The sequence below is a fragment of the Prionailurus viverrinus genome, chromosome F1 (genome assembly GCF_022837055.1).
Source record: "Prionailurus viverrinus isolate Anna chromosome F1, UM_Priviv_1.0, whole genome shotgun sequence".
NCBI classification, from domain to species: Eukaryota; Metazoa; Chordata; class Mammalia; order Carnivora; family Felidae; genus Prionailurus; species Prionailurus viverrinus.
Genome location: NC_062577.1, coordinates 13,989,156 through 14,016,265, shown reverse-complemented (window position 1 = coordinate 14,016,265; position 27,110 = coordinate 13,989,156). Strand labels below are relative to the sequence as shown.

At 36.2% G+C, this 27,110-nt stretch overlaps 2 protein-coding genes across 6 annotated transcripts in view; both read right to left on the bottom strand.

Moving 5' to 3' along the window:
- Nucleotides 1-27,110, bottom strand: part of RABGAP1L (RAB GTPase activating protein 1 like) — a 765,564-nt gene that overhangs the window by 460,790 nt on the left and 277,664 nt on the right. The gene's annotated exons all lie outside the window — the stretch shown is intronic.
- Nucleotides 22,384-25,450, bottom strand: GPR52 (G protein-coupled receptor 52). Its single transcript, XM_047840301.1, has one exon. The coding sequence runs from the start codon at nt 25,296-25,298 to the stop codon at nt 24,213-24,215; it is 1,086 nt and encodes a 361-aa protein (XP_047696257.1). The 5' UTR covers nt 25,299-25,450; the 3' UTR covers nt 22,384-24,212.

The following is a 27,110-nucleotide window of genomic DNA, read 5'->3' as shown; positions in this document are numbered from 1 at the left end:
AATGACACACTGGATCAGATGGACTTAACAGATATATTCAGAACATTTCATCCTAAGGCAGAATATACATTCTTCTGAAGTGCACATAGAACATCCTCCAGAATAGACCACACACCGGGACACAAATCAGCCCTCAACAAGTACAAAAAAATCGAGATCATACCATGAATATTTTCAGACCACAACACTATGAACCTCGAAATCAACCACAAGAAAAAATGTGGAAAGGTAACAAACACTTGGAGACTAAAGAACATCCTTCTTAAGAATGAATAGGCTGACCAAGAAGTTAAAGAGGAAATTAAAAAGTACATGGAAGCCAATTAAAATGATAACACCACAACCCAAAACCTCTGGGATGCAACAAAGGCAGTAATAAGAGGAAAGTATATAGCATTCAGGCCTAAGGAAGGAAGAAAGGTCTCAGATACACAACCTAACCTTATACCTTTAAGAGCCTGAAAAAGAACAGAAAATAAAACCCCAAACCAGAAGACAAGAAATAATAAAGATCAGAGCAGAAATTAATGCTATTGAAACCAAAAACAAGAAAACAAAAAACAAAACAAAAAACCCCAGTAGAACAGATCAATGAAACCAGAAGCTGGTTCTTTGAAAGAACGAAGAAAATTGTAAACCACTAGCCAGTTTGACTAAAAAGAAAAAGGAAATGACCCAAATAACTAAAATCAAGAATGGAAGAGGAGAGGTCACAACCAACACAGCAGAAATACAAACAATAATAAGAGAATATTATGAGCAATTATACACCAATAAAGTGGGCAATGTGGAAGAAATGAACAAATTCCTAGAAACATATACACTACCAAAACTGAAACAGGAAGAAATAGAAAATTTGAACAGACCCAAACCAGTAAAGAAATTGAATTAGTAATCAAAAATCTCCCAAAAAACAAGAGTCCAGGGCCAGATGGCTTTCCAGGGGAATTCTACCAAACATTTAAGGATGAGTTAACACCTATTTTCTTAAAGCTGTTCCAAAAAATAGAAATGGAAGGAAAACTTCCAAACCCTTTCTATGAAGTCAGCATTACCTTGATTCCAAAACCAGATAGAGACCCCACTAAAAAGGAGAACTATAGACCAATTTCAATGCTGAACATGGATGCAAAAATCCTCAACAAGATATTAGCCAACCACATCCAACAATACATTAAAAATTATTCACCACGATAAAGTGGGATTTATACATGGGACACAGGCCTGGTTCAATATCTGCAAAACAATTAACGTGATTCACCACATCAATAAAAGATGCATCCTCTCAATAGATGCAGAGAAAGCATTTGACAAAATACAGCATCCTTTCTTGATAAAAACCCTCAAGAAAATAGGGATAGAAGGAGCATACCTCGAGATCATAAAAGCCATAGATGAACAACCCAACGCTAATATCATCCTCAATGGGGAAAAACTGAGAGCTTTCCTGTTAAGGTCAGGAACGAGACAGGGATGTCCACTCTTGCCACTGTTGTTCAACATAGTATTAGAAGTCTTAGCTTCTGCAATCAGACAACACAAAGAAATAAAAGGCATCCAAATTGGCCAGGAGGAAGTCAAACTTTCACTCTTCACAGATGACATGATACTTTATATGGAAAACCCAAAAGATTCCACCAAAAAACTGCTAGAATTGATTCATGAAATAAGCAAAGCTGCAGGATATAAAATAAATGCAAAGAAATCAGTTGCATTCCTATACACCAACAATAAAGCAACGGAAAGAGATATCAAGGAATCAATTCCATTTACAATTGCACCAAAAACCACAAAATACCTAGGAATAAATCTAACCAAAGAGGTGAAAAATCTATACACTGAAAACTATAGAAAGCTTATGAAAGAAATTGAAGAAGACACAAAAAAATGGAAAAAGATTCCAAGCTCCTGGATAGGAAGAACACATATTGTTAAAATGTCAATACTACCCAAAGCAATCTACATATTCAATAAAATGACTATCAAAATAACACCAGCATTCTTCACAGAGCTAGAACAAACAATCCTAAAATTTGTATGGAACTAGAAAAGCCCTCAAACAGCCAAAGCAATCTTGAACAAGAAAACCAAAGCAGGAGGCATCACAATCCCAGACTTCAAGCTGTACTACAAAGCTGTAATCATCAAGACAGTATGGTACTGGCACAAGAACAGACACTCAGATCAATGGAACAGAATAGAGAACCCAGAAATGGACCCACAAACATATGGCCACCTAATCTTTGACAAAGCAGGAAAGAATATCCAATGGAATAAAGACAGTGTCTTCAGCAAGTGGTGCTGGGAAAACTGGGCAACGACATGCAGTAAAATGAACCTGGACCATTTCTCAAACCAGACACAAAAATAAACTCAAAATGGATGAAAGACCTAAATGTAAGACAGGAAGCCATCAAAATTCTAGAGGAGAAAGCAAGCAAAAACCTCTTTGACCTCGGCTGCAGCAACTTCTTACTCAACATGTCTCCGGAGGCAAGGGAAACAAAAGCAAAAATGAACTACTGGGACCTCATCAAAATAAAATAGTCTGGGGCGCCTGGGTGGCACAGTCGGTTAAGCGTCCGACTTCAGCCAGGTCACGATCTCGCGGTCCGTGAGTTCGAGCCCCGCGTCAGGCTCTGGGCTGATGGCTCGGAGCCTGGAGCCTGTTTCCGATTCTGTGTCTCCCTCTCTCTCTGCCCCTCCCCCGTTCATGCTCTGTCTCTCTCTGTCCCCCCCCAAAAAAAAAATTAAAAAAAAAATAAATAAATAAAATAAAAAGCTTTTGCACAGCAAAGGAAACAATCAGCAAAACTATAAGGCAACTGACGGAATGGGAGACGATATTTGCAAATGACATATCAGATAAAGGTTAGTATCCAAATCTATAGAGAACTTATCAAACTCAACACCCACAAAACAAATAATCCAGGAAGAAATGGGCAAAGGCATGAATAGACACTTCTCCAAAGAAGACATCCAGATGGCCAACCAACATGTGAAAAAATGCTCAACATCACTCATCATCAGGGAAACAGAAATCAAAATCACAATGAGATACCACCTCACACCTGTCAGAATGGTTAACAGTAACAAGTCAGGCACCACAGATGTTGGCAAGGACATGGAGAAAGAGGATCTCTTTGGCACTGCTGGTGGGAATGCAAGCTGGTTGCAGCCACTCTGGAAAACAGTATGGAGGTTCCTCAAAAAACTAAAAATAGTTGCACCCAGCAATTGCACTATTAGGTATTTATCCAAGGGAGACACGTGTGCTGTTTCAAAGGGGCACACTAACCCCAATGTTAATAACAGCACTATCGACAATAGCCAAAGTATGTAAGAGCCCAGATGTCCATCAATGGATGAATGGATAAAGAAGATGTGGTATATACATACAATGGAGTATTACTCGGCAATCAAAAAGAATGAAATCTTGCCATTTGAAACTATGTGGATGGAACTGGAAGGTACTGGGCTAAGCAAAATTAGTCAGAGAAAGACAAATATCATATGACTTCACTCATATGAGGAGTTTAAGATACAAAACAGATGAACATAAGGGAAGAGAAACAAAAATAACATGAAAACAGGGGGGGAGACAAAACATAAGAGACTCTTAAATATGGAGAACAAACAGGGGGGATGTTGTGGGAGGGGGTATGGGCTAAATGGATAAGGGGCATTGAGGAATCTACTCCTGAGATCATTGTTGCACTATATGCTAACTAACCTGGATGTAAATTTAAAAAAAGAAAAAAGAAAAAGAAAAAATGTATCTTGAAAGACAGTAAAAAAACAATCAGTACAAACTGGATTACAAATCACATGAGGAGTGAAGGAGAAGAAAAAGTTCTGAAAGTCTTTTTTCAATGAGCATTTATTAAATACACAGAGCAACAAACTGGAAATCTAGGAAGATACCGGTACCAGTGAAATTAATAAGAAAACAAAACAAAACAGAAAAGATGGTCAGTTTAAGTTGGCAATAATGAAATCCCTTTGTAACTCTTCAGGTTTCAATTTTTATGAGAAATCCAGAATAAGAAGAAGGCAGATACATCTGACTGAAGAACTGGTAGAGGCCAGATTTAGAGAGCTTCATTTCAGAATAATTACTAAAAGGATGGTAGTTCAATCCTTGAGAATGGATGAGTTTTCTGTAGGAATATTCAAAGAGTACAATAAATTAGGGACAGGGAGAGCATCACAAAATTGTATCTCTGTAAGATCATTTTTAAATGTCATCCAATCATTCATTTGTCCTTGGGCAGAACTGCACTTAAATAAAAACTCCAAAGGTCATTATCTTTGATTTTATCTTATCTTTAAACTCTCCACCAAAAGGCATTCTTAAAAATCTCCTGCAAAATATATCCCTAATGTTAAAATACATTTATTAAAATCTTTCTATATTTTCAATGTAGTTTCAGAACACAAAGAGTAAATTTTCTTATAGTAAGTGAAATTAAATAATCAAACATTAAATTATATCTCATTTGTTAAATGGATAAGCAGAAGGACTTATACACTTTTTTCTTGGTCTTATAAAAATGTATCATTCAGAGCACCTGGGTGGCTCAGTCTGTTGAGTGTCCAACTCTTGATTTTTGCTCAGGGTATGATCTAAAGTTCATGATTTCGAGCCCCATGTCGGGCTCTGAACTGACAGCATGGAGCCTGCTTAGGATTCTCTCTCTCTCCCTCTGTCCCTCCCCTGCTCACATGCTCGCTCGCTCTCTCACTGTCTCTCTCTCAAAATAAATAAATATAATAAACTTAAATAAATATGTATAACTCAATATACAGCATAAGCTTAGAAGAAAACATTTTCTTCAGACAAGTCCAAAAGATCTACTTGTATTACATCAAATCAAGTTCTTATCCAACAGTGAAAAAAGGTTTCTGAATTTCCATAAATGCCCTGGTGTTCTAAAATAAGCAGTATCTTTCTGAATCAACTTAAACAGGATATTATAATTCATGATATTTGAATTATGAAGATTTAGGGTTTTTTTCCCAAATTGTGATTTGTTGTTGTTATTCTCTTCTCAACCTTATACAATCATAAAGCATGTTAAAATAAATACAAAAATTAGCAGAAAACTAGGCTGTACAAGTTCTAGAGCATCTTTGTAATTTAGCCATTTGGAATTCTGGAACCTTAAAATTAGTAAATAGTTTGCAATTAGTAATCTGGAGGAAAAGGAGAGGCAAATGTTAAATACTCTTATCAAAATTATATAACTGAAACTGTTGTTTAGAAGAAATCAACATAAGTGGTAAAGTATTTTCAAATGATAGGTCTACTGCTATAAAAATAAGTCTAATCTCATCAAAAAGGCCTACGTTCAAAGCTATTTCTATGAGCATGGAAAGAACTGAGTAACTCTCCCCGGTTTATACTGTATCTCGCCAATACCTTAAAAAACTAACACTACACATATTCTAGTAAATTTCAATATAACATAACGTATAGAAAAGAGTTAATATAGCTGGGCTGAGACTATCTTTGGAACAGCCTCCTTGCAAGGTTGGCTCTTGGATGGCTTCCGGGAATGTGGCTGATAAACAGTTTCTCACCACGATATAAAACTTTCCCTAAATTATCATGTCTGGACTGTTACACAAACAATATGGTTTATGCTAAATATCTGCCTTCCTTCCAGAAGTTTGAAATTTTGGTTGGTGCAAGGCAGAGGGTACCTACATGACCAGCCTCCAGTAAAACCCTAGAGGGCTGAGTCACTAATGAGCTTCACTGGTCCACAATACTTTGCACATGTCACAACTCATTGGAGGAATGAAGTTGTGCTGTGTGACTTCACTGGGAGAGGACTTGTAAATGCTTCTGTCTGATTCCCTTCACTAGTTTTGCTTTGTTTTCTTTTGGTATAATAAATCTTTGCCGTGAGTACAACCATATGCTAAATCTTATGAGTCCCTTCAACAAATCACCAAACCTGGGGTGTTTTGGGGGACCCATAACCAATATGGTTTGAGATCATTTGATTCTTCAAAAGTAATTAACTGGATTTACACATTAAAAATATTCATTGCATTTGCAGATGGTAAAAGTTTAAATACACTGAAAGATACAATGAAGTTTTAAAAAGGCTGGAATAACTGAGCCAACTCTAACAAGATGAAATTTAAAGGAGATAAAGATAAAATTGTGTTTTCAAAACCCACAAACTATCGTACATGTAGGAAGAAGGAACAAATAATTAAGCAGGTGCAAAAAAGACTTAGGCTTTATTGAAAATAAGCTCAATATGTTAAGTGATAAAATATAGCTACCAAAGGTACCTAATTTACTTCTATGCTGAATAGCAGCTCAATAAATATATAATAAATGTTATATAAACCAAGGAAGAATGACAACTCCATTCTCTTTTGTTAATGGTTATATCACATACAGAACATTATTCAGCTCTGAGCACCATTTAAAGAAGGATATATTAGAGCACATGCAGGGAAAAACTAGTGATGAGCTTTAAAACCATATTTTAGGAGTAATGGATCAAGAGTAAGATAAGGCTTTTCTAAGAAACAACGGCTCTATTAATGGATACACAAGGTTCTTGGGCAAAATAGATATTTTAAATTCTTTCTAGGTAATCATGGTGGGAAAAAGTCAGAAAGACATTCATTTCAGCTGAATAAAATAAAAATTATCCCAAATCCAAAGCTACCCCAAAACGCATTTGCCCTCTGTTAAAATATGTATTCAAAGCCTACGAGTCCACTGAATGTGGATTTTAGAAGGAAGAATTTAATTAGAGTAGATACCTATACACAACTGAGTTGGGCAGGGAAAGGGGTAAGGGAAAAGACCCAAATATACAGTTAATCTGGACAATTTCACCCAACAAATGTATGACTTACCAATTAGCATTTTATACTCAGCTCAACAAATTATTAAATAGCCACTATATATAAGACACTCTGAGGAAATAGATGTAAAAGACACAATGAGAGGGTGCCTAGGTGGTTCAGTCAGTTAAGCATCCGACTCTCAATTTTGGCTCAGTTCATGATCCCCAGGTCAAGAGATTGGGCCCCACATTGGGCTTCGTGCTGGGTGTGGAGCCTGCATGAGATTCTCCCTCTCCCTCTTCCCCACATGCACATGTATGCACATGCTTTCTGTCTTGCTCTAAAAAAAAAAAAAAAAAAAAAAGCCAAAAAACAAAAACACACACACACACAAAAACAAAAAATCAAACGAACAAACAAAAAAACCACAACGAGGAGAAACGGTGCAGACTTATAAGCGTCCCCTGCTCCTTAGACATTCATACCAGGTATGACTTCTACAAAGTAGTAAAACCACTCAATTGTCTACCAGAGCTCCAGTCACCACGGTGGGAATTATACCCATGGTTTTTTAGGTTAGGGAAAGCCTCAGTATCAAAACTAGGCCTGGGGTTCTCAGCCCTCAACAGCTGGTCTTGATGTCCACATACATTCCAAGGATGCAGGGTTTGAAAGTCTCCACTTATAAAAAGATCCTCCCCTACTTTGAGAGGCCAGCAAGGATATTATTTCTGTAACAGAGGCTGAAGAGTACAATTTAAAACATGTCCTAAATCTTTCTCAAACTCCAGTATATAAATGGTTGTGTGGCACACAGAGCACACAAACAGGAAATGCTGAGGACAGCACCAACAATGGGAGAACAGCACTGACAGAATTCAGTGTTTTTAAAAATAATACACGGTCTTAACAAAGCAGGAGCACAAAGTAAATGATAAGCTATTAAAAATGAGAAGATCTGGGGCGCCTGCGTGGCTCAGTCAGTTGAGCATCCAACTTCGGCTCAGATCACGATCTCACGGTCTGTGAGTTCGAGCCCCGCGTTGGGCTCTGTGCTGACAGCTCAGAGCCTTGAGTCTGCTTCCAATCCTGTGTCTCCCTCTCTCTCTGCCCCTCCCCCACTCTCACTTTGTCTCACTCTGTGTCTCAAAAATAAATAAATATAAAATTAAAAAAAAAGAGAGAAGATCTGAGCTAAAAGATTTTTAAAATTAAAAACTTTGGGCACTTTGGTTTAAATGCAGCTGAACAGACCCGTCCTAGTTACCTTCTTTTTTCTTAAAGTGGGGAAGAAAAATACCATAAAACACCGCATTAACAAAGCAACCTCTGATCGGGGCTAGGAGGCAATAAAGTGAAAAATTAATTACCTTAATTTACTTGTTAATGTAGAACTGCTCCTGGCAAGTTGGGAGCGAAACAACCTGGTTTGATAGTTATTGGTGTGAAGATAAACTGGCTCGTTCCCTTTGAAAAGCAACTGGCAATATATGCAAATAATCTTAAAACACCTTCATACGGTTTGGCTCAGTATTTCACTTTCTTAAAAACTGTAAGAAAATAATACTAAATACAAAGTTTCATTTATAAAGATGTTCGTAAGGAATATGCAATAACGTGGAAAAATGCTCAAGATATAAATAAATAACTACATTTAAAAATCCTTTACAGGGGCGCCTGGGTGGCGCAGTCGGTTAAGCGTCCGACTTCAGCCAGGTCACGAGCTCGCGGTCCATGAGTTCGAGCCCCGCGTCAGGCTCTGGGCTGATGGCTGGGAGCCTGGAGCCTGTTTCTGATTCTGTGTCTCCCTCTCTCTCTGCCCCTCCCCCGTTCATGCTCTGTCTCTCTCTGTCCCAAAAATAAATAAAAACGTTGAAAAAAAAATAAAATAAAAATCCTTTACATAGAAAAGGTCCTAATGCACAGTGGGAAAATGGAAGGGAAAGAAATGAAGAGTTATTCTATCTAATTCTATGTGGGTAATGGACTTAATGGGTGATTTATTCTCTTTTTTGTCCTTTTATATATTCCCTGTATTTCCTTAAGGAGTAATACTTTTTTTTAATGTTTATTTATTTTTTGAGAGAGACAGAGTGCAAGTGGGGGAGGGGCAGAGAGACAAGGAGACACAGAATCCAAAATAGGCTGCAGGCTCCAGGCTCTGAGCTGTCAGCACAGAGCCCAACCTGGGGCTCGAACCCATGAACCGCAAAGCCGAAGTCAGAGGCTTAACCAATTGAGCCACCCAGGCACTCCAAGGAGTAATATTTCCACCCAGGCACCCCAAGGAGTAATATTTCTTTAAAATATTAAAAACAGGGGTGTCTGGTGGCTCAGTCAGTTAAGTGTCGCACCCTAGATATCAGCTCAGATCAGGATCTCATGGTTCATGATATCGAACCCTGCAATGGGCTCTGTGCTGGCAGTGTGGGGCCTGCTTGGGATTCTCTCTCTCTCTCTCTCTCTCTCTCTCTCTCTCTCTGCCTCTCCCCAGCTTACTCTAAGTAAATAAACTTAAAAAAATTAAAATTAAAAATAACTAAAATGAATCTTGATTGAGGATGAAAAGGAGAAATTAGTGATGTAGAAGCGATGAGAATTAAGAGGCAGAACTTAAGAGTTTACAGGGATTAGCTATTGGCTCATCCTTTTATAGAGTTGTCTGATAATTAGAGATGCTTATTATGGAAAGGCAAGTTACTGAATATATCAAGAAGTAGAGACAATATCCTAACACTCAAATGATCTCTGTAAGAAATTCTTGAGGTCTTAAGACTCTGCAGTCCATTGTTCTGAAAAAAGCAGGAAGATCCAATGATCCTCTGGAGAGCTTTCATTTAAAATCAAACTAATGTAAACCTGACAATTTGCTGGGCTTTTTAAAACATTCAGCTTTATGTGAAATTATTCTATGTGTTTAAAAAATTTATTTTTAATTCCACTATAATTAACAATGTTATGTTAGTTTTGAGTGTACCATATAGTGATTCAACAATTCTAACCATAACTCAGTGCTCATCACATGCTAAGTGTGCCCTTAATCCCCTTCATCCTTCACCTTTCACCCATCCCCCCCACCCACCTCCTTTCTGGTAACCACCAGTTTGCTCTCTATATTTAAAAATCTGTTTTTTGTCTCCTTTTTTCTTTCTTCATTTGGGTTTTTTTTGCATATTTTATTAAGTTTTCAATTTTAATTCCACTATAGTTAATACACAGTATTATATTAGTTTCAGGTGTACAACATAGTGATTCAACAACTGTATAAACTACTCAGTGTTCATCACGATAAATGTAGTCTTTAATCCCCATCACCTATCTCACCCATCTGCCCTCTGGTAACCATCAGTTTGTTCTCTAGTGGTAAGAGTTTGTTTCTTGCTTTGTCTTTTTTTTTTCCTTTGCTTATTTGTTTTTTGTTTTTCCCTTAACTTCCACATGAGTGAAATGATATGGTATTTGTATTTCTCTGACTTTTTTCACTTAGCATTATACCCTCTAGATTCACCCATGTTGTTGCCAATGAAAGATTTCATTCTTTTTTGTGACTAATATTCCTATTCATTTTTTACAGGAAATATAAGACAAATAAATTATAAAGGTGTTCAGCTAGACTACATGGGTTCAAATAATGGCTCTCCTACCTCAGTGACGTGGAACAATACCTAATGCCTCAAAAGCATACGTAAGTATTTGCTTTTATTCTCATGAACCAAAGTGTATCTTTGATATAAATGTCAATCATTCATTCATTTTCTCGCCCATTTGACTAAACTTGAGAAAAACTCAAACACTCAGATTAATTTAAAACACCATTAGTTGACAACGTCAGACACCATAAAATTCCTTTTGCTGTAATAAATCTCAGCCATGAGTGCAACTATACCCACTTACATTCTAATTTACAAATTTCCAAGCACTTGCTAATATGTTGTACGTCAATGCACAATTATAAATTCTCTAAGTCATATATATTTTAGAGTTACACACAATTTTGCCTCCTATACAGCGAGATCTTCTGTCCTTTAGTTTTCTGCTTTACTGCTTATTAAAGTACTACAAAAGAGGCCACTTATTTATAAGTAAAATCAATTCTTTTGGATTATAAGATTATCATTTATTGAAGGAAAGTTTAACAAATGTTTTTGACGTCTGAAACTTTTGTCCAATATTAAGTATTACTGACTGCTACATTAATAGTTTAATAAAAAGACTAGGAAATAAGTGGGTTTTTTTCATTGCCAATCCTTTCTTTTCATTATCTTATTGCATTTTAAAATCTAATTCCAGAGGGACAGGGATTTTTATGTTATTGTTTTTGAAATAGTTGTCATGTTTCTGTAACAGCTCTTACTCTCTATATCCACTGACAGACAGAAAGCTCAATGTTTATAATAGCAGTGCCCAGCACTGAGTGATTTTAATGATCAGGGTACAGGTTAAGCTAGATATCTAAAAATAGGACTCAACACTGTAAAACAGTTGACAGTTCTTCAAAAATTAAGCATAGATACACAAAGGACCATAGCCAAATAGGACAAAATATAAATATGTTAGCCATAAAAGGTAAGAATAATTTACTTAGAAAGTGTAGGACTATTTCATTTAGAGTGAGGTATTCAGTTGACAAACCACTGGAATCATAGGGAAGGAACCAGTGTCTAGAGTTTTACCCACATGCCAGAAATTCTCCTGATGCCTGGATGAATCAGATTGAAATTATCACTCATGAGATCCTTTGCAATTATAAAAGCACAACATTTTATTACCATATGTACCATATAAAAAGCATTTATAATGTCTTATATCAGAGGTCAGGAGATTTTTTTCTGGAAGGGCCAAACAGTAAGTATTTTAAATTCTGTAAGATAGAAGGTCTCTGTCACAATAACTTAACCCTGCCATTGTGGTATGAAAGCAGTCACAGGCAACACATAAATGAATGGGCACAGCTAAGTTTCAATAAAACTTTATTAACAATAGTAGGCAGTGGGCTTTAATTTGTCAATCCCTGTCTTATAAGTATCTATATGTTGTCCATATGACCCCTAATAGTCTATATGTTCTTGGAGAACTAAAAATATGTTTTACTTATAAGTCTCATCATCTTGCACAGAATTTAGTATAGTCCCTACCAACAGAGTAACAACCAAATAAAGAACAAATAATTATATTGATCAAAAATTAATTATAATTTAATTGATTATAATTATATATAAGGTCCACATCATATGCCTAGCTTGGTTGATAGGCAGATAAGCTAAAACCCACCTGTCATAAAGATAGAAATTCTGGGGCGCCTGGGTGGCGCAGTCGGTTAAGCGTCCGACTTCAGCCAGGTCACGATCTCGCGGCCCGTGAGTTCGAGCCCCGCGTCGGGCTCTGGGCTGATGGCTCAGAGCCTGGAGCCTGTTTCCGATTCTGTGTCTCCCTCTCTCTCTGCCCCTCCCCCGTTCATGCTCTGTCTCTCTCTGTCCCAAAAATAAATAAACATTGAAAAAAAATTTTTAAAAAAAGATAGAAATTCTAATCATAGAGATTCACCTATAATCAGGTGACAAATAGTAAAGAAAACGAATCTAAGAAGCAGTGATCTAGGATGATGCTGGAGTTGACAGAATGTGTCCCATATATATTCCCTCAAGCTATATCCACCCATGTTAACGTTTCTATCCTAACCTCAAAGCTTATACTTTACACCTAAACTAGTTACTTTATTCTAATCAGATTCAATGCATATAAAAGAACATGCTCTTTGTAATATACTGTGTCCCGAAATTTCCTCACATGGTTTTGTATTGTGTTGAATATCGAACATTCCCCTTCCTTTCGCTTTGACAACTTCTCAAATATCCCAAGGTATGCTCTGTAACTGCAGAATCTAAACATGCGGCCAGATATTTAGGTCAATTCATCTTTTTAAATTCATCAGTCTCTCTAATTCCTCAATCTATTGCATTGTTCCTAAGACTTTTCTGCAATCTCTCCCTCAAATCCTGGAAATCAGATGATCTGCCCCCTTGCTTGCTTCCCATTAGTCAATAAGTTATACTTTGGATTTAAAAGCGACCAGGAGTATTACGAACCACAATTTATACCCGACTTATACCCACAATCAATAAATATTTATTGTCCTAATTTGTTGATATGGAATGCAAATTAAGATTTCAATAATTTGGATTTTGCAATGACTCATCTTGCAAGCCCTTTTAGTTAGTACCATAAATTAAGTAGTCATAAACAATGACAGAAATTTTAAATTTGTAAGAAAATAAACTTTCCAAATAACTTAGTTGAATTTATTTCAATTGCTGCCTATACTGGGAACCAAGGAAAGGATTCATTTAAGGACATTTACAAGACAATCCTGTGTTAGTCTAAATTGAGTTCCTTTAATTTTTCTGTAACCATATTATTTCACTAAAATAAAACTGAATTATATATTAGAAGGGTTTCATTTAAAACATCACTGATTCAGACTTATTTTATTCCCTGAATATTATTTCATATATTAAACATAAAACATATATAAAGCACTGTAGCATGAAATGTCAAAACCTTTTCCATTATAATGCTTCAGAAAAACCCTATGATGACTTCATCCTATGATGACTTCAAAAATACTGCAAATCCATCACAAAGAACATTCAGAACATGGTTGTGACATGTTTACTTTTCAAAAGTAGTTATATGAAGACCGTGTGATTGACAGTTCTTCATCATTATATTTTTCTATTTTTTAATTTTTTTTAATGTTTATTTATTTTTGAAACAGAGTACAAGAGGAGGAGGAGGAGGAGGAGGGGAAGAGAGAGAGAGGGAGACACAGAATTCAAAGCAGGCTCTGGGCTTTGTGATAACAGCTCAGAGCCTTGTCAGGCTCAAACCCATGAACCAAGAGATCATGACCTGAACCAAAGTTGGATGCTTAACCAACTAAGCCACCCAGGTGCCCCCATCATTATATTTTTAAATATACAGCTAAAACTATCCAATTCAGTCTATATATCTTCTAATATATTTAGCAGACAACTATTGTGTTTTGGGGTTTTATTTATTGAAAGAGAGAGAGAGAGAGAGAGAGAGAGAGAGAGAGAGAGAGAGAGAACACTAACGAACAGAAGCAGGAGAGGGGCAGAGAGAGAGAATCCCAAGCAGGCTCCACACAGCCAGCATGGAGCTCAAGAACCATGAGATCATGACCTGAGCTGAAACCAAGAGCTGGACACTTAACCAACTGAACCACCCAGGCACCCGTACTGTGTTTTTAAAAGGAGAGGTAGGGGCACCTGGGTGGCTCAGTCGGTTAAGCATCTGACTTCAGCTCAGGTCACAATCTCACGGTCTGTGAGTTCAAGCCCCGTGTCGGGCTCTGGGCTGATGGCTCAGAGCCTGGAGCCTGCTTCCGATTCTGTGTCTACTTCTCTCTCTGCCCCTCCCCCATTCATGCTCTGTCTCTCTCTGTCTCAAAAATAAATAAAAACGTTTAAAAAAAATTAAAAATAAATAAAAAATAAAAGGAGAGGTAAATTTTCATTATCCTCTATGCACTAGAAATTGTTTTAATATCAAAACAATGAGTAGTACTAAATACATCTTATTAAAATTTTCCATGATCTCAAAAGCTCCCTTGTAACATCCAGTTAATTTTAAGGTGATCTTTCCCACTTAATAGGTTAAAAGTTAAAATTTCACATGGAATCTTTCCTGTATCAACTAAGTAAGCCTTCATTTTCTACTCAAGGAAGAAGGGTAAGGTCATTCTACCACCAACCATCCATAAATACATGATTCAAGAGCCTTATCATGGGCAAAACTATTGCTACACAAGACATATGCTCGGGACTAGCTCTGTCTAGCTATATGATACTAGGGTCACTTAAAAATCTTATCTCAGATTTCTGTATGTGAAATGAGATAGTGCTTACTCACAAAAGCTTTTAGAATGTCAAGGGCATTATGCATGTTCAAAAAGCATTTTAACCTTTTTCAAATTTTAACTTGCAGTGATCTCTAATAATTTCTTAACCCTCACAACAGAGGTACATGCTTGTCTCCATTTTCCTCATGGTACACTGAATCATTGGTAACTGTGCTCAAGAACATTACTTCAAATCCTAATATGTTTTCTAAAAAAAGATGTGTACCTTTAACTATTAGAAAAGTAATTAAACACCCTACAAGGACTGCAAATTGAGAATGCCAGCATTTCCCCCGAAGTTTGTAATGTGGTAAAAGCATTAAGACACCCCCCTCATACACACGCACGCTATCTGTCCCTATGATACTACCAGATGTCCTGGATTCAGAATCTATAAAAGTAAATCCAAATCTAGTCTTCTAATAAATTTTAAGTCTGTTTAATTGTAAGTGTTAAATCACATTTACAAAGAGGGCTGATATATGAAATTGATGACTTAAATAACAGAAGCCATCACAAGACACGTTTAATAACATGACATTGTAAATATGAGTCTTCAAAATGCACTTTTCCAGATCTATTTCCAAATAAATATACCTAGAAATCCAGTAAAGTTTTAAGATCTTGGTGATGTAAAACATTTAAAAACAACTGACTTTGAACAACGGAAGCAAGGAGAGAAAACTAATCCTTGGGATGTTACGTTTTCCTCAAAATCTATTTGAACAGAGAAAGAATTGAACATCTACATCACTGTAATTTTTAATTTCAATACAAATAATATTTTAAATATCTAACGGCAAGAACATTTCAAAAAACCTAGGTATACTTTATACAGTGTTTATTTTCTTACAAACAAGAAACCATGTTCTATTTTAAAATTGGTAACTTCCAACAATTCTTAAAATCAAAACCTGAATCTTCCTTTCCTTGCCAAAATAATAAATGTAACAAAAATCCAAACATAATTTAACTTAAATTATATTTAAACATATTAAAACATTAAACAAAGATTTTCAGGATTTTTTACCTGCTTTTTCAGAAATTCTTTTAATCTTCTCCAAATACATCATTTGCAATATCAATTTTACCAATTTAGCATTTTTAATTATAAAATTCCTGAGAAAGTAAACACAATAACTGTGAAGAGGCTATTAGTCTAAAATGTATGATCTGATAATAACTATTTTAAACCTGAAACTCTCTTAGGAACGTTAGTAGAGTAAATGTTTTAAAGCTGTATTTTACAGTCTATACATTAACAACTATTTGTGCCAGTGTAACCTCAGACAAGGGGTTATCTCTTGCATTCATTGCATTGGTCTACGCTGCATTCAAAGATACATTTTGAGGGGCGCCTGGGTGGCGCAGTCGGTTGAGCGTCCGACTTCGGCCAGGTCACGATCTCGCGGTCCGTGAGTTCGAGCCCCGCGTCAGGCTCTGGGCTGATGGCTCAGAGCCTGGAGCCTGTTTCCAATTCTGTGTCTCCCTCTCTCTCTGCCCCTCCCCCGTTCATGCTCTGTCTCTCTCTGTCCCAAAAATAAATAAAAACGTTGAAAAAAAAATTTAAAAAAAAAAAAAAGATACATTTTGAATCTTAAAGAACAGGCTATATAACTTGTTTATGGGCCTCACAACCCAATTAATACCACCACTTTAAATTTATAAAGAAAGTATGTTTGGGCACTTTTAACTGGCAACAACCTTACTTACACTTGCCTAAATAGAAAACAAAACAAATTAATTGCAGTCTAATTTCTAAAATCAAATATGCATGTGATTTCTCTTGCATAAAGTAGCATTTTGATAAGTTTTAGAATTCTAGAAAATATTTCCATTCAATAAATTCTACTACTATGCTCTATGTTTCTTGATATTTATCATCGAGAAATTTTAGAAATGAAAAATCTCCAAGATTCATCTGGTCCCATTCACTATAGTGAAAGTGCTGATATCACATACGCCTTTCATGTTAATATCTATCAGACATAACAGACTCCTAATGAATATATTACTCTGATTTTTTATATTACTCTGATTCCCTTCATGGGGAATCATAAATGAAAACAGAATAGAAATTACCATTAAAAAATTATACTGAACACCAAGTAATGTATAGAATTACTGAATCACACATTGTACACCTGGAACTAATATAACACTGCATGTTAAGTATACTAGAATTAAAAAAAGAAATTTAAGTTACATATATGATCTTTGAAGATGGGGAATTGGAAAAGTAGACTCTTGTGTATCTGTGAGATGTAGTTAACACATCAGTTGGACCCTATTTCCCTAATACAGGATCATTCTTCTGATATTTAAAGATCTGAAAAATGTTAAAAGGTGTCATCACTGGTGCATTAAAAACCCTATAGTCACTGAGATCCCTTTCAGATGCAGCAAATAACACTTCAAACTGATTGTGTTGAAGCAAAAATAAGTCAAGAATATCTAATGTTGCAATTTCTCTGAAATTTTTTTCTGAAATAAATATTATAGGAATCAAAAACTATATAGACTATCTACAAAGAAGTAGAAAGACATATTCCATGCTCATGGATTGGAAGCACAAATATTGTTCAAATGTCTATACCACCCAAAGCAATATATACATTTAATGTGGTCCCTATCAAAATACCAACAGCATTTTTCACAGAACGAGGAAAAAATTCTAAATTTTGTATGGAAACACAAAAGATCCTGAATAGCCAAAGCAATCTTGAGAAAGAAAAGCAAAGCTGGAGGCATCATAATTCCAGACTTCATACAAAGCTATGGTAAACAAAACAGTATGGTATGGGCACAAAAATAGACACATAAATCAACAGAACAGAATAGAAAACCTAGAAATGAACCCACAATTATGTGGTCAATTAATCTTTGACAAACCAGGAAAGAATATCCAATGGGAAAAAGACAGTCTCTTCAACAAATCGTGTTGGGGAAACTGGACAGCAACATGAAAAAGAATGAAACTGGACTTCATTACGCCATACACAAAAATAAATTCAAAATGGATGAGAGGCCTACAAGTGAGACCTGAAACCATAAAAATCCTACAAAAGAACACAGGCAGTAATTTCTCTGACATTGGCCATAGCAACTTTTTCTAGATAGGTCCCTGAGGCAATGGAAATAAAAGCAAAAATAAAGTATTTATACTACATCAAAACAAAAATTTCTACACAGCAAGGTAACAATCAAAAAAACTAAAAGACAACCTGGAATGGAAGAAGATATTTGCAAATGACATATCTGATAAAGGGTGGGTATCCAAAATATATAAAGAACTGATAAAATACCCAATAAACAAATAATCCAATTAAAAATGGGCAGATGACATGAACAGATATTTCTCCAAAGACATCCAGATGAACAACAGACACATGAGAAGATGTTTTCGTCATTTACCATCAGGAAAATGCAAATCAAAACTACAGTAAGATACCACGCCACACCTGTCAGAATGGCTAAAATTAACAACATAAGAAACAAAAGGTGTTGGTGAGGATGTGGAAAAAAAGTAACACTCATACTGTTGGTGGGAATGTAAACTGGTGCAGCCACTGTGGACAGCAGTATGGAAGTTCCTCAAAAAGTTAAAAATAGAACTACCCTATTTACCCAAAGGATCCAAAAACACTAATTGAAAGGGATACATGCACCTCTATGTTTATAGCTGCATTACTTCCAATAGCCAAGATATGGAAGCAGTCCAAGTATCCATCGATTGACAAATGGATAAAGAAGATGTGATATATACACACAATGGAATATTATTCAACCATAAAAAAGAATGTGATCTTGTCATTTGCAATGACACGGATGGAGCTAGAGAGTATAATGTTAAGCAAAGTAAGTCAGAAAAAGACAAATACCATATGATCTCACTCATATGTGGAATTTAAGAGACAAAACAAGCAAAGGGGGGGAAATGAGAGGCAGGGAGAGACAAATCAAGAACCAGACTCTTAATTAGAGAACAAACTGAGTGGGGAGAGGGTTGAGTTAAATAGGTGATAGGGATTAAGGAGTTTACCGGTGATAAACACTGGGTGACATATAGAATTGTTGAATCACTATATTGTACACCTGATCATGTAATACTATATGTTAACTAGCTAGAATTAAAATAAAAACTTAAAAAAACCAGAAATCTATAGAACTACCTTTAAAAGAAGACAGTACTGGGACATGACTGGATAATGTTACTTGTATAATCAATAAGCACTGTTTTGTGAAACGTCAAAATATTGCTTAGTCATCATTCTCTCTTTTTTTTTTGAGTTCATTTATTTATTGACAGAGACAGAGAAGGGGGGGGGGGGGAGAGAATCCCAGACAGAATCTGCACTGTCAGTGCACAGCCCAACGTGGGACTTGATCTCATAAACTGTGAGATCATGACCTGAGCTGAAATCAAGAGTCAAACACAACCCAATGAGCCACCTAGGCACCCTCAGCATTCTTGTTTTTTTCAGCATTCTTTTTAATAAAACAATTTTGTTTTTCTGAGTACAAAGGAAGTAAATGCTCATTTCTAAAAACAAATTAAACAGAATATTAATAAAGAAGACCCAATGCCATCACTATTAATATTCTAAAACACAACCATTTATACTATTAAACAAAGTTATGAATATTTTAAATTGCAGAGCAAAATGAGCACTGGATAAAACTCATTTACGAGAAACACTCAAAAGGGAATCTGGTTGTTTTCTTTTTCTTTTCTAGTCACTTCATTTTCTTCTATGTCTATACATACATTTGGTTGGAGAGTATGCCACTTTCTACATATTCTTCTTAATCCAAAAAGTTTTTTGCGGGGAGAAGAGCGCTTGTTGGAACGTACACATCAGAGTATCACATCAGCTCAGTAACCTAAGCATTTGTGCATTGTGATGTCTCTACCTGAACATGTTATATTAGCAAATTCCCCACACCTTAATCTCCTTTATTTATCACATGCTTGTATCTTTTCCATATCTAATGATTAGCTTCCAGAGTGGAGAGAGACAGAGGACAGTCCTTCAAGGCAACAACTGCATTTATTTCTAAACTCATAAATTAGTGCCATATGTAGAATGAAACCTGTTGGCTAATCTTTGTTTCTTCCAGGTAACCTGTATATAACAAAACACCCTAAATTCCATTTTAGTAAGTGAAGAAAATTAAAATGTAAAGACAAATGGCAAAACATTCCTGAACAATCCTTTCTTACTATTGCCAACCTGACAAAAGAAAAATGTTTAAGCGTATTTTATGCAATAAATAATGTAAGAAGGTAAATTAATCTCAGAATCATCCCAACAACTGCTTGCTGGTTATACTTAATGTCAAATGATGTCTTCATGAATAATCATTCCTGGAAAAGGAGCTTTCAAAAATTATGGAAGTTTTCTATATTTAAAAACATCTGAGTTTAAGCCAAAATCTGAGTTTAAACAGATATGAAAAAAATGCTGTTTTAGTAAGCTCTTATACTCAATGGATTAATTCTGTTGTAAAATGTAATCTTCTTAGATTGTAATTAGTGATCTTGAAATTATGGTAGCAATGAATATGGCAGCCACAAAGATAATGAAACAGGAGCTACCACATTCTGAACGTGTTCTATGTGCCAAGAGCCATGCAGAGCACAAAGGCTACAATAGCTTGTTTAGTCCTCAAATCTAGCCCAACAGGAAGGTACAAGTCCCTGGGCTTTACTGAGGAGAAAACTGAGGACTTGGAACATTGAGTGTTACTAGGGATAAACAGCCTCTGAAGGCCAGGATTTCAGTCCACATTTCATACCCTAGTAGGTTATAAAGACTTCCAATACTACGTAACTTCAGAAACGGCTCCACAGACAATCGAACCCTTAGTAACAGACTCTGGCATTATTGTTTCGCTGTCCCTTATAACCAAATTGAATAATTACCACAGAATACAATATAATGATGAGAATAATGGTTATGCTTTCCATTCTTCAAACATATTAATTTTAAAAAGACAGAGTAGTTTCAAAATAAGTATTATCTTATGATATAAACACACATTAAAATATGTCAAAAGGAAGTTACAAGGCTTGCCTGAGAGTTGCACATGAAACATTATAATAAATGAAAAATCTAAACCTAGAACTTGCCTTATAGGCTCCCCTTGCTTTTCCAGGATATGAAACCTTGACTGAACTCCTGGCCTTCAGAGGCTGTTTATCCCTAGGTAAGACACTGAATGTTCCAAGTCCTCAGTTTTCTCCTCAGTAAAACCCAGGGACTTGTACCTTCCTGTTGGGCTAGATTTGAGGACTAAACAAGCTGATGTAGCCTATGTGCTCTGCATGGCTCTTGGCACACAGAACATGTTCAGAATGTGGTAAACCTTCTCCACTCACCTGCCTGAAAATATTTTCTTCAACAGGAAATTCACAGAGATCTGAAGAAACTATTCAACAAAAACTTAACAAAAATGAATAAAGGCAATGCCAAGGAAATGCTATGCCCCAGGGTTTCAGTTTGATTACAGACTAAACTAGCAAGTTTGGGCTTACGAGATTGCTGTTCTAATAAAATATATTTGTAAGATCAAGGAAAAATATCACAAGGTATGGAAGGGACTACAGCAAAATGTTTAGGTGAAGAAAAAGAATAAAACTCAGAGAAATTTGTAAGGAAAAGGTACAGACAGAGGTACAAAGGTGTGAAGGCTTTTGAGGAAAGAAAACAAACAAAACAAAACAAAACAAAAACCCAGAAAAGCAGTGAAGCAGAGTGGTTAAGTATGTAGGCTTTGGCTCTAACCCAGCTAAATATGAATGAACCTGTGGGGAGGAAATGAGTGACCTTGCGTCCATCACCCTTCTTTAGTTTCCTGTCTCTAGGATGAGAATAAGAACAGTATCTATCTGAAAGGGGTGTAGTGAGGATTAAAAGTTAAAATATATATAAAACTTAACACAGTGTTGGGGTGCCTGGGTGGCTCAGTCAGTTGAGTGTCTGACTTCAGCTCTGGTCATGATCTCACGGTTTGTGAGTTCAAGCCCCATGTTGGGCTCTGCGTTGACAGCTCAGAGCCTGGAGCCTGCTTTGGATTCTGTGTTTCTCTCTCTCTCTCTCTGCCTCTCCCCTGCTCATGCTCTGTCTGTCTCTCTCTCAAAGTAAACAAACATTTTTTAAAAACTAAAAAAAAACTTAACATAGTGTTTAAAACCTGACACATAATTGTTGTTACTAATTATCATGAGGAAAAGCCAGAAGAGGAAAATGCAATAAATGCAGACTCAAGTTTTCTCTACAGAATATCTACTGAGTCCTTTCGAGCTATATTTATTTACACACCAAACTAAAGGAATCAAAATCTGATTCCCAAATAATACATATAATGTTGAATATTCTATTTGTGACAGCTGAAAAGTTAGTAGTATTATGCTTTCTTGAAATCTGTTTTTTCTTTAACTGGTCTGAACTTAAAAGGTTCATTTTGAATATCCAAAATGCCACTGGCAAACACAGGGCAAGAAATAATATAAACAACCCAAACCACAGAAATGTGAAACAATTAAATTTTGATTCTAAGTGAGTGTTTTTATGAAACTGAAACAAAGTCTGATTTTGATACGTAGAATACTATTTTATTCTTTATTTTAAACCTTTCTTACATGTTTAAAAATATACACAGGTTCAAAACAACCTCAATAAAATGATGACATTGCTATTAACGGACCTCTGAAGTCAAACCACTTGTGTGCAAACACACTAGGCTTCCAATTTGAAGTCATAGGCACATTTCATTAAATGCATTTCATAAAACAAATAAATCAAAATGCTGAGAAGAAAAATACTCAGTAGTCTGATATAAACTTTAAAATATCTGTCAGGCAGGAAACTTATAGTAAAAAAGTAAGATTTAGATGTTTTACCACTCACACCTGCTTCACTACTGACTGATTCCCCCAAATGCCATTTTGCTACATCTAAACCCCTGGCAATTTATTATACAATTCCATGTAGCACACTAAAAAATAAGTTAATTTAATCTCTGCGTATGAAAACAGATTACAAAAGGAAATACTGACAGCTCTTACCTGTATTTGATAATTAAGTATATCGTATTCTCAGCAGTACTAAGAATGCAGCTTGATCTAATATAAATATCTAATAACAACTACACAAAAGTATTTTTCTCTTTAAAGTTTTTGTATATTTTTTCCAATGTTGATGAGTTAAGCAACATTGATCTATGTATTGTGCTAAGAAAACATTAGGCACAGATCACATAATATAATTTACATTTTCTTTGTTGTAAAAAATATAGTATATGCAAATGCATATCACACAAATGATTGGTGGACGCAACACTAAGCTTCGTAGACCTAACACAAAAAGGTTAATATTGTCTACTGGATTGCGGGGAGGACACGCTGTGTGGTTTGAAGAGCAATACCTTACTTCTGGGTGAATACTCTGAAATCTCCATTAGAATTATTTGTGGATTTCCTTAAAGAAAAACAAAGCTTTATTATAGCAAAAAAAAGACACTACTTTGGGCACATGAGCTAATTGGAAAGGAACCAGATAAAAATGTATACAAAAGCTATTAAAAATATTTAACACAATATCTCAAAGAACCTTTGTTGGAAGGAACAGATTATTTAAGATTATGATTGCTTTATATAGTAGATTCTTTCATTAGCTAAGACACTTTTGGATTAAGGTACCAAAGGATGCAGATCAAGAACAATGGAGGAAAAAAATAGCAGGCTGTTAGAAAGGGGGTGGGGATGGGTACACATAATTTTACCCAGAAGAAACAAAAGTACTGTTTCTTTTTGTTTATAGCAAACAATTTGCACTGCGGACATTATAAAAACACAAGCAAAAGGGTTATGTGGCAGGTAATAAAATTCAATGCTTACTATGCATCCTTCATAGAGAGACAACTTATGGGTTGCAGATTAGTACATTTAAGAGTATACTTTGATGCAAAAAATTGCACTTTGCCACATATATTATATGTAGCATTTAAAGGGCAATTTATGTAAGTCATTTCCATAAACACAAAGAAAGTGAGACAGACAGACAGAATGAGAGGCAAAGACAGAGGAGAGAGCTCAGTCAGAGAGGACAGAGATGCCGAGGGGCTTTGCTCATGTCCTGTGGAAGCTCTGAGATACTTTTTTCAATAATTTTTTCATCTTCAGTGCTTAATTTTGTTATTACTGTACATTTATACTCACATACTAAAGTTATCTCATGAGATTACCCTCTATACATTCTTTTCTCTAGCTCCCCCTCCCCCACCACTGTGGAAAAAGAGAACGAAAAAAAAAAAGAAATCTTTAGTCCCTTCATCTCATAGTCAACTATTCAAGTAAATATTTCTCTAGTGGCAAACTTCCAGAAGAATTATTTAGATATTATAGAAGAATCAAGAACACAATCCAAAACCCCTGTCAGATTACACTGGATTTACTGTATAGTTCTCTTCAAATGGAGCAGGAATTAGCCCGTTTCCTAGGTTTGGGGTCTCGTGCTTCCTGATCCTTCACACACAGACAAGATGTGCACATCGTCTTGGACAGTCTTCGGAGGCCTAGCTGGAAAACACTGTTGGAAAGGCTGTATATTACACAGTTACAAAAACTATTACTTATAGCAAGCCAGGTTGTTAGGAAGGACAGTGTTGGATTGTCTAAGACCCGGGAGCTTTCCAGAAGAAAGTAAATTATATAAGGGAGCCACAGCATGTAAAACACACTGGTTATCCGAAACAAAACCATGGCGTAGCGACGGTCGGGGCTGTGTCCGGTCTCTCCAGAGGCATCCACCTCATGGCTAGGAAATCGGGCCCTCCGGTCATTTATCTCTTTGGTGTGCTGACGGCAAATTTTGAAAATGTGGAAGTAAGTGAAGCAGACCACAAAGGCAGCAGGAGCATAAAGTAAACAAACAATAAAGCCAGTAAAATAGGCACTGGTGAGCCAAGAGGTGGCACACCATTCAAAAATGTCACCATGGTACCCAGGTTTCCCCCAGCCAAAAAAGGAAGGCAAGAAAATGAGGCAAGAGTAGATCCAGATTAAAATAATGCAAATTCTCAGGCGACAAGGAGTGACCAGTTGATTGTAGGAAAGAGGCTTGGTTATTGCAAGATAGCGATCCACGCTTATGCAAGCAAGACATGCCATAGAAACGCTTTTTAGAACCGAGATGATATATCCAAAAACCTGGCAAGTCAATGACTCATGGATACCTGTGGAGTAGTGAAGAAGTGAGAGAGTAGGAACCAAGCAGCTAACTCCAACGAAAAGATCAGCATATGCCATTGTCTGAATAAAATAGCTGGTAGTGTAATGGTGTAAGAGTGGAGCACAGTGAAAAACAAAGATGACCGTTAAATTCCCAGCAATGATTAGAAATGTCAGCAAGACAATAACAACGGTCTCAAAGATGCACACATCCACCGCACTGTAGTAGCCAAATCCAAGTGGGCAGGAGTGACGTTCAGACACATTCACAATGCCACTGCTCATGTTCAGGATGCTCCATTCAGTCCACCTGGATTCATTCATGGCTTGGAATTAAGGGAACATGTAGCCTTGGCTCCAGCAAGCAGGTGCCCTGTCCAGCATGTGTTAAACTCTACACATGAGTGTCTCGGGATCAGCTTCGGTAGACAGTGGCAGTGCTTCTGTCACAGCCAAGCATCCCAGAGAGTACTCAAGCCTCTTCATCAGTCTCAGTGCAGCAGTGACACATCTCAACTTTGGGAGGGGGAGAAAGGGAAGTAAGCTAGAAAGGAGGTGAAAAAAGGTCACTGATTAGCTTCCTCTGATGCTCTCTCCAACAACTTTTTGAAGACACAAGGCACTTCTAGAGAAAATGGATATTTTATTACCTTTCACCATGAAAAATTAAATCTGTAAAAAGAAAAAAAATCAATTGCCAAGGGAAGAAAAGAGTTTGTGAGCTGTTTGGGCTCATCAGAAAGGTAGTTTCTTAGGGATCAACTAGAAATAATGAGGGAAAAAAAGTCTTAAATTGTCTCAAGCTTCCTACTTCATCTGTCATGAGAAGTGGGTTCATATTTTATGGTTTTAAATAATTAAGATCTAAGATCTAGTTGCAAATCTAAGAAAAAGTTCATTGCGGCAAAGAGTGCCTTTGGGCTCAGTTCAGGGTTCGATGCTGGTGGATGAACTTTATGATCTATTTCTCATTTCTCAAAAAAGCTAAATCCCCACACACACACATGCACACAAGGTTAATTCTAAAAGACTCGGGTCTACTTGGGCACAAAGGAGCAGAATAGGGGTAACAGACTCCAGACTGCCCTATAACTCTCATGAGTAAACAAAAGCATATTTCCAGTAGTGAAGATAATGTGCAATGGGTTAACATGTGACAAGATATGATAAACTGTAAAGTTTTAATTCTGCATGCAATTTTTTAAGCATTCAGATGAAAACAGTTTTAGTCCATTACAATTACCGGTTCTACATGTAATTTGTATGTTCTCCTTTTCAAAGGGAAAATAAATGTTATTAATTTCAGCATCAATAATTGAAAATAACTTTCATTATCTGATATGCTACCTTCCTTATAACGGAATAATAGATTCACAGCTCAAAGTTATTTCTCACCTTTGCAACCACACCTATATCTCACGTATATATGAAATTTAAACAATAGAAACTTTCCTATACACTCTGAGCTTATTTGACTAGAAACGCTGCCATTATTTATTACTTAGGTATTTCTAGTAGGCTTCATAGTCTGTTTCTATTCTACTTTCATCAGAGGATTAACACATTAAATCATTACTTCGACTAAATCTTCTGAAAGTGGAAAATTACCTTGTTTGCTATACTTGCAGTTATACAGCAGCCATATGTTATGAAAATGCCTCTTCTATTTCTGTTTTCTATTTTGAACAAGTGCTCGATTAGTACAGGGGTCATTAGGTAGGTTATAAGATGGTCTTATTTTAAAATACCTCTAAAGCATCAAGATGAGTTTAAATCCTAGAGTTTGAAATACTGAAAGGCTTGCAGGATAGAATCCATCCAAGAGGCTTCCAAGGTCATTCTGTTATCAGGTTAACATTTATCAAAAATCTTTTTAAAAGTACAGGTATTTCAGAGAGTTTCTTGTCAGTCTTTGTTGTCATACCTCTTGAAGAAGTAACATGCATTAGAGATAAAAACGTTTCCTTCAGGAACAAAGCAGCAGCTTAACAGAAAGCATTCTTCTGAAAGTTATTTTCTCGTGCACCACCAAGTCATTCAGGGAAGTCCTTCTTTTATAACAGCCACAGGATATTCCTCCTTGCACATTCCTAGTTTCACTTAGCACAAAATAGTTCTCTTCTTACGGGAATAAAG